At 50.5% G+C, this 8,958-nt stretch overlaps 1 protein-coding gene across 3 annotated transcripts in view; it reads right to left on the reverse strand.

The window, feature by feature from the left end:
• CTPS1 (CTP synthase 1) overlaps window positions 1-8,711 on the reverse strand; it is a 31,241-nt gene extending 22,530 nt beyond the window's left edge. For 2 of the 3 annotated variants that reach the window (XM_028123424.1, XM_028123422.1), the window contains exons 1-4: window positions 8,474-8,711; window positions 4,178-4,356; window positions 3,139-3,309; window positions 365-465 (exon numbers count right to left, since the gene is read on the reverse strand). In XM_028123424.1, coding sequence (XP_027979225.1) covers window positions 365-465; window positions 3,139-3,309; window positions 4,178-4,343 — 438 coding nt within the window. In that variant the 5' untranslated portion in view covers window positions 4,344-4,356; window positions 8,474-8,711. The remainder of the gene's footprint in view (window positions 1-364; window positions 466-3,138; window positions 3,310-4,177; window positions 4,357-8,473) is intronic. The other variant, XM_028123423.1, reaches the window with a different exon arrangement.
• Window positions 8,712-8,958: the final 247 nt, after the last annotated feature.

The raw sequence follows: 8,958 nt of genomic DNA on the forward strand, positions 1-8,958 counted from the left end.
GGACCAGCAGGCAGAACAGGTATAAAGAAACTGAAAGCACTGGGGCTCCTTCAGAGAGATGAACGTTCCTATCAGAGGAGAGCTGAAGGTCAGCTGACGTTCTCAAGAGACAGAGGAAAATGTGTCCGGCCGCCCTTCCTGGGACAGTCCACAGTGAGCAAATGTACACAGGCTGAAGAGGACAATCGCTTGCACGGAGGACTGCTTTCGATGTCGTGGCCACTCCCATAACTAGCACTGTGCCCAAACCTGCCCCACTGCAGTGAGGAGGGTCAAGGGCCTCATGGGGCACTGTCTTATCAGGTGCTGATGGTAGACTAAGGAGGTGAATGTGTACATTTGGTGAGAAAAGACTCATACAAACCTCAATGACACACACTTGAGGTTCCAGGCCATCTTCATCCACAGGTATTAATGCCTGTCTCATGACCCACTCCTGGATTGCATCTGTGATGTGAGGAACAACTGGAAAAGAGAAAAGAAATACATACCTTACACTTTTCTGTCAGCACTGGTGCAGGCAGACACACTTTTTTTTTTTAAGATTTTATTTATTTATTTGACAGAGAAAGAGACAGTGAGAGAGGGAACACAAGCAGGGGGAGAGAAGCAGGCTCCCTGCTGAGCAGGGAGCCAGACGCGGCACTCGATCCCAGGGTCCTGGGATCAAGGGCCTGGGCTGAAGACAGACGCTTAACGACTGAGCCACCCAGGCGCCCTGGAGGCAGACACGCTTACGTGCCGCACTCTTGGCCTAGAGTAGTGATAGGGTCATAAAAATATTGTTGAGACCACTTTTTTAAGATGTGTTTACTTACTTGAGAGAGAGAGAGAGAGAGAGAGAGAGAGCAAGTGCACGAGCAGGGGGAAGGAAGAGAGGGAGAAGGAGAAGCAGACTCTCCGCTGAGCAGGGAGCCCAATGTGGGGCTCGATCCCAGGACCCTGAGATCATGACCCGAGCCGAAAGCAGATGATTTAACCGGCTGAGCCCCCCCAGGCGCCCCTGTTGAGACCACTCTTAAATGGCATTTAAAAATCTCTGGGCTCACACTCCCTGCGGCCTCCTTTCCAGGTTTCCAAGTTGTGGCTGGACGCACAAGAGGGTAAGGCCAAGAGTGTGTCCGGAACCCACTCAGAGCCCTTATACCCTGTGCAGAGACTACCCCGGCTGCACCCCCGCACCACTTACTGCTGAAGGCAGCCACTTCACACGGGGTGCTTTCCAGGCCCCTGTTCCAGGATGTTCCAGCGTACCAAAGGATAAACAGCCCCGGGGTAAGAGACAGTACGGGAGGGCAGGGTGGTCAGGAGCGCAGCCTCTGGGGCCAGAATGTCTGGATTCATACCTCAGTTCTGCCACACATCAGGTCCCGATTCTTGAGTGAATCACTTAACTATTCTTAAGCTCAATTTCCCTACCCGCTCAGTGGAAGTAACAGTTTCTACTTCAAAGTTGTGGGAATTTTATGCGACACCACTGGTAAAATGCTGAGCAGAGTGCCTCACGGGCCGGTGCCCCTCGGTAAAGCCAGCTACTGCTCAACACTTGTTAAAATCCTCATTGTAGGACTCAGGAGGCAAGCTCCTCAGGGGCAGGGATTACTGTTTAACTTCCTGCCTGTTTAACCAGCAGGGCCTCAGGCACAAGGCTATTCATTATCTACTCTACACTCAGCAGCCAACAGGATCTTTTAAAAATGCAAAACAGAGCTCCCCCTTCCCCTGTTTTAAACTCTTCAATGGCTTCCCAATGCTCTTGAGTAAAATCCAAACTCTGCGGCCATGGCCCAGAAGATCCTGTGTAACCTGGCTGCAGGGCCCCCCTCCCCCCCGACCTCCCTGACAGAGCGCCCACAGCCTGAGCCCCTGTGCGGGCTCTGCCCCCTCCTCCACAGGCCCCCGGCCAGCCTCTCAGGGCAAATGCCCCCTCGTGGAGACTCCCCCTAACCACCTGTCCAAACAGGCTGTCCCCACGCACTCTCTCTTCTCACTATTTACTTCCTTCACAGCTCTCATCAGACATCTTGTTTCATCAGTTTGTTTTGTGTCTCCCACACGCTGGCCTCCGTGGGGGCGACAGTCTCGCTGGTCTTGTTCATCACGTAGCCCCAGTGCCAGGGAGGGTGTGACCACAGTTGAGTATTCAAGAAATATGTGACGAATGAATGCATACACGAATGAATACACTGGAGGCCTAGAACAACAAACTGATCGAGATCATCCTAATTCCTAATTGATCCCCCTTCTATGTGTCAGGAACTCAGAGAGACTTTCTTGCCCTCCCAACAATCAGGAAGGGCAGGTATTATCTTGGTTTGACAGAAAAGGGAACCAGATCCCAAAGAGGTTCAGCAATCTGCCTGTGTTCACAAAGCTGGTAAGTGGCAGGGCTACAATCTAAACATGACCCCGTGCGCTCCGAATCGGACCAGGGCGGCCCCAGACTAGAGCTGGCTGTCAATGTGACCCTCGGCTTTCAGTTCAGCGAGGTCTTAAGCCAAGAGATTCACTCTCATAACTCAGAGACAAGACACTTTTCAGCACCCCACCCTCCCAATTTGGACTTCCGCCATTACACTAGACCAGTGGTTTTCCAACCCCACCTTTCAAGAGTGGCAATTTTCCCAAGTGAACGTGGTGGAGAACTCCAGGGCAACAGACAGACACAAGTGAAGCTGGCTGGCTCTGAGGGTGCAGGAGGACTGGAGCCCCGCCTCTCCAACTCCCCCAGGCCCACGTGCGCCCATGCCTGCAGACCACTATGCACAAAGAACGTTCTCTTCCTACCACTGTTGAAATCAGCCCCAGATGCATGACATATACACACCATCCGGCTTGCTGCCCTGACCTAGCTGCCTTCAACAACATACTCCTCACGCATAAAAACAGCAGCCCTCTGGACTCACATCCTTCGAGGGGCTCACAGCTCCAGTGCCATTCACAGAGTGGCAGGGGGTTTCCTCACGCGATTTTTTTGAGTAAACAGCCATACAGCTCTGAATTTTCAACCAAAGGCATATGTCAGTAACAATACCTTGACACTTTCAGGCTGAAATTGCATAGAAAGTAAATTTCTGCACACAAGAGAAAGCAAACTGGTTAAGATTTTTTACACCTTGAAGGCAAATCCAGTTTTACCTTGGACGGTTTTCCCCAAGTAATCTCCTTTGCGTTCCTTGTTAATGACATACTGGTAGATCTTTCCAGTGGTCAGATTGTTGTCCTTGGTGAGGCGGATGTCAAGGAAGCGCTCATAGTTCCCCAGGTCAAGGTCGACTTCCCCACCATCATCCAGCACAAAAACCTCACCTGTGATGAACAGCACACGTGGTCAGGGTAAGTGAAAAACATACGTCAGGGTAAACATGAGTCTCAAAATGTAAACACGCGGATAGAAACGTCTGCATTACCTTGATGTGAAGCAGACAAATTTATTTCTAGAAAACTAAATATGACACAAAAGAAAGAAAAATCACCAACCATTCTCCAAAAGGTAATAGCATACTTCCAGTCTACCAACAAGCTCCGTCTGAATCAGGAAGTAACGAGAGACCATGGGGCGGAAGGAAAACAGCCTCCAGGGCCACGGATATAGGGAGCTTTACAGGAGTATGGGGTCTGCTGCCCAAAGAGAAAGAACTTTCAATAAAGCCTCCTACTTGAGCAGAAAAAGGTTTCAGACGGGATAAAAAGCATGATTTCCTTCAGAACTCACACCGGATATTAAGGTCCTGTTGATTAGAAAAAACCAACATCTGGCCTACACTTTAGTCCCAAAGTTGTGAAACTCAAAGTTTCCCCCATTCCTTTGTTTAGTGTTCATTCCTTGAAACATCGTTCTAGAAGTTTTGCCCACGATGGTTCATTCTTACCATCACAATAGGAGACGAGCTCAAAAATGGGAAAGGAAGAAAGGTCTTCTTTTCTTTTCCCCCTCAGACAGAGGTTTCTATTACAGAAACCTCTAGACTCTGATCGCTACATTGCCTGTTTAGATTTCTGCTTCCTCTCTGTCTAGGTGAGAAAAGCAAATTCTGCTACACCAAGGACCTTTCTGGAAGGCAGAAAATGCAAGTTACATTATGCAAAATACACACAATTTCCAAGGGCTGACCCTGTTCTTCCACCTACTCCACAATTATTATTTTAATAAAAGAAAGAAATGCATTGTGCTTACCATGTTCATAGGGAGAGAATGTTCCCGCATCAATGTTAATGTATGGGTCAATCTTAATTGAAGTTACGTGTAAACCGCATGACTTCAGTATTGTGCCCACGCTGCTGGCAATGATTCCTTTTCCGATTCCTGATATAACACCACCAGTAACTAGAATGTACTTCATTTTACTTTTTGACCTGGGAGTGGGAGAAGGAAAAATTACAAGTAAGCCAGATCTCCACAAAGCACACATATCTCAGTTCAAAGGCTAGCTCTGCATCCTCCAGGAGCCTGTTTCCCTCTCGGCCACACGACTCCAGAAGGTTGTTCTGTGGGACCCTAACAAACACTCCCTGGGATCACTGAATGGCTTTAGTCAAACAGGAGTTGAAAAACAACTTGCTAGTCTAATAATGCAGCTTTTGTTTAAAGCTTTGACAACTAACAACCTTGAGAGACAACCTAATAAAAAACAAAATGTAAAAATTTAAAAACAGCTCTGTTGATAAAAACGTTATGCCCCAAATGCTGGTTGACATAACCACCGGACCCTGGGGTACGGAAGCAGGCACCTCATTATTTACCCTGCACGGGAAGAAAAAAAGATTTCAACCTTGGATGAGCACTCCGATTGCCCACGAAAAGACAGAACGTCTCTGGCTAACCTACAATGTATCAGCAAGAAAACACAGCTTCTTCAGGTTTTGGAAGACAGAATAAAGGAACTTCAACGTTTAAAAGGAGTTGCAATGAAGCCTAAAAATCCTTTAATTAGAGATCGTTGTCTCCTGTTAACAACTTACTCCTTGTCAGCAATCTCACCCAGGTGTGCCGTGAGGAGAAACTGTATATACTGGAGGAAAAGAACATCAGATACCAAACCAGCCTGAAGCACATAATGGGCAGAGGACTCAAAGAGAGTACAGATTCGATTAAATCCAACGAGCCGCGCAGCTGTGTCCAGGGAGGAGGAAACAGATGTGGTGAGAAATAAAGGAGTGGATGGAGGCAGGAGTGACGGAGGCACGACGTGAGGCGAACGCAACAGGCTTGCCAGGGAGAATTCATCACTTGGCCCCTAGCTTCAGAGGCCCAGACACATCGCTTGGTCGGTAAATCCAAATGTGGAGATTGTGACAATCTCCAAGTAGAAGAGAATGCTTGCTTTGGCATGGTCAGGACATTTTCCTCCTCCGGGAACACTTCATGTGAAGCCAAATTATAATAAAAATAAGCTAAGAAAGGAACAAGGAACCTGGGGGGTTCGGCTTCAAGCATTCCCCTGCCCGACTCCTCCCCAAGGCAGGAACGAATACACTTGGCAAAGTAAGAATGCTCAAAAGGACTTCCCCCTTGGATAGCAAGGAAGACACCCAGACCATGACTTGCTCTTTCTATCCTGTTACAGCATGTCCAAAAGCGTGCTCCCTGGTTTCTGCAAAATGTATATGGGGTTCCCATAAAGCCTTTTACAGACATATAAATCAGAGAAATGCTGTTAAACAGTCAGTTGGTTTAATGCCAGACCTCCAGTAGCCTTTAATAAGTTAATGCACACTGTGAGCTCCCCAAATGGGTATACAGTATACAGTTTTCCCAAACTAATTTGACCCCAACTCCCTAATATTCGAGGGGGAGAATACTACTTTTGTCACCTCACAGTCAAATGGCTCCTTAGTGACACATGAATATTAGACGTGGCTACATTTTAGATGTGTTCTAATCAGGTATATCCCTGACACTATAACCGGTCTCAGACTCAATTTTAGGTGTTCCTAGAAAGTCCGAGTGGGTTATGGAGCACGTTACTTTTCCAGAAGACTCTTCTCATCCATTTGCATTTGATTTGCCCCAATTTTACTTAAGAGGGTAACAGCTCTCTTGAGGGGAGATTCCTGCAGCCTCCCCCAGTGCCTGGCAGTAAAGATTCCACTGTGCTCAAAGACCGGGTGGGAGAGGCTGACAGGACACACTCACTCACACTGATGAGTGACCGACCCCACCCCCCCATGTAGGTGCTACTGTGCTACACACTTTGGGGACCACAAGATTTTTTTCTTTTTTTCTTACTTTTATTTGCATTTATTTTATGCAGAATTTCCTACCAGGCTGTTAAGTTTTTGTTTCTTCAGTTTCTTCTGGGATCTTTTTCTTCTGTGCAACCTCCTCTTCTGGATTAAGGACAATCTGCTCTTTCTCAGGAAGGACCAACTCAATGTGGCAGGGTGAGTTCATGTATGTGTTAATCCAACCACAAGCCCTGTTACACCACATCCTGGGGCTTCTGTTCACCTTGATGTGCTCAATGACGACACTGAGGGGGGACACTACTCTGTCACCTCTAAACCCTTAAGTTCAGCATCACTGTCTGCATTTTTAAGTATGTGCAGTAAAAATTCAGCACTCTTTTTGGGCCAGTGACCCAGTGTGCAGCCCCACCGTTTGACCTGGGCACAGCTACCAACTCCACCATTGTAGCAACAGAGTGGCACACGTCACATCTGCAAAGTGACATCCTTCAGATACTTGGTGTCTTTTTGGATATGCATACCCTTGGTGGCCTGAGCAGTTTCACGTGTGTTAAGGTAAACACAAAGATTTGAACCTCCTGATTTGCATGATTTTCTGGGTCAAGTGAATAGCGAACCATTTTCAGAGATCATCACCTCAGGCTGCCTATGGGAAGAGCAGAGACCCCAAAACTTAATCAGATCTGGGCTCATAACTCAAGCTGCTGGCAGTCCAGTTAGAGAAAAAAACATTTACAAATAAATGAGTAATCCAGTGATGATGGGAAACAGGGACAACATATGAAAGGCATACTTGGAGAAGAGAGAGCTGAAAGCTTTCAGTGACAAGACCAAGGTATAGATCATGGCCCAGCAGAAGAAGGTGTGAGAAACTGAGGCAGGGAGAGGATCCAGAAGGCTCCTGCTTTGTTGACCAGAGACTTGCAGTGGACTCACTGTAAGACATAAAGCATGGGGAAGGGAACAGAGTGAACAGGAAGGTGAAGGCCATCTATAGAAAACAGAGGTAGGGCCAAGAAAAGAGACAGGGAGACATAGGCGGAAGACAGTGGGAAAGAAGTTGGAAATATAAGCAAGGGACCAAATTATGGGGAAACTTGAGTGTCCTATCTGAACTTTATTCTGAAGGCAATGGACACATCAGAAGGTTTTTGAGCACAGAACATAAATTAAGATGCATCAGACGCCCCTGGCCAGCTATGTAAGTAGAGCAAGCGACTCTTGATGTCGGGGTTGTGAGTTCGAGCCCCACCTTGGATATAGAGATTACTTAAAAATACAATCTTTATAAAACAACAACAAAAAAAGAATTCTAAAAAAAAAAAAAAAAAAGAAGGTGCCCAGCTGGCTCAGTTGGTGTAGCATGCGACTCTTGATCTGGGGGTTTGTTGAGGTGAAGCCCCACGCTGGGTGTAAAGATTACTTAAAAATAAAAAAATCTTAAAAAAAAATGCATCAGAAGAATTCAACAAAGATGGAAAGGAAGAAAAGCTTTTTTGTTGTTAAAAAATGTTTTGAGAACCACCTCCAGCCTACCACTTGTGTACTGAGACCTGTCAGGTCACTCAAGCTGCTCGAAGCCCGGGTCCTTACATGTGTAAAATGGGGTGAGAATCTCCCGCATCGCCTGTCACCAGGACTGTTGAGGACTGGACATTATAATGAGTGTGGACCTAAGTGTGCCACGCAAACGTAGTAAACTTCTTTAAAAACGCAGCATGCTCACTCCGGGCGGCCCGGAGGGGAGCGAGCCGGCTGTGGGGCCGGAGGGGCCGCACCCGGAGCCCGGCGGGCGGGCGAGCCGCAAGGCCCCTTCCGCCCACGGGAGTCGGGGCGCGCCGGAGGGGCCGTGGCCAGGCCGCCGAATCCATCCCCCACGCGGCGGCGCGTCTCGGACCTTGAACCGCCTGCCAGCCAGGCTGAGGCCGTGTGCCAGGCCCGGAGGGGCGAGGGCCGGGGTGGTCCCCACCGAGCGGCGGCCGCCCGGGAGGCTCCGGGAGGGCTGAGCAGAGGGGCTCCCGCGCCTCTACGGCCCTGCCGGTCCCACGCGTCATCCCCGGCCCCCGGGTCAGCCGAGCCAGGCCGCGCTGAAATGGGCACTGCCGGCCCCCACGGCCCCGGCCCCGCGGCCTTTCCCGCCGCCCCGCGCCCGTTGCGGCCCGGCTTCCTAGCGGCTCCCGGCCACGCGGCCCCGCGCGCGGGAGCCGGCTCCTCGCCGGCCTCGCCGCCCGCCCCACTCCCGCTAGGCATGCAGCCCATTGGTCAGGCCTGCGAGCCACCTCACCCTGATTGGTGGAAACGGTGTCTGTCAACCGGCGGTGTGGCTGTCCCGCGCCGGGCTCAGCTCGCGCCGCCGATTCCTGCACGGGAGAACAGTTCCCCCGTGATCCCTGGAGTCAGCCTACCTGAGGCCGGCCTACAGGCCTGCCGTCAGCTAAGGAGCTAGGGGTACGACGCGCGCGCTGGGCCCCGGGCCGCCAGTGAACCAGCCCGGCCGCATGCGCCCGGCAGTCTTTCACGGAGGCGGGCTCCAGGCGGTGCGCACGCAGAGGCGGGAGGCGGAGCGGGCGCGCGGGCCCTCCCCGGGGCGGGGTCTGGGTGCGCGGGGCACAGGGCCCCGAGTGCGCAGGCGTGCGGGGGACGCGTTTTCTCGTCCCGGTGGGCGGCAGTGCGGGGTTGTTCCAGCGCAGCTGACGCCTTGGACGCGCGGCAGTTCGAGACCAGGCTGGTTGCGGCCTTTCTGCCTCGCAGCCTTTGTCCGCAGTCGGT

This window comes from Eumetopias jubatus, unplaced genomic scaffold (genome assembly GCF_037043125.1).
Source record: "Eumetopias jubatus isolate StellerSeaLion01/CBP00866 unplaced genomic scaffold, mEumJub1_p1.0 scaffold_4, whole genome shotgun sequence".
NCBI lineage: Eukaryota > Metazoa > Chordata > Mammalia > Carnivora > Otariidae > Eumetopias > Eumetopias jubatus.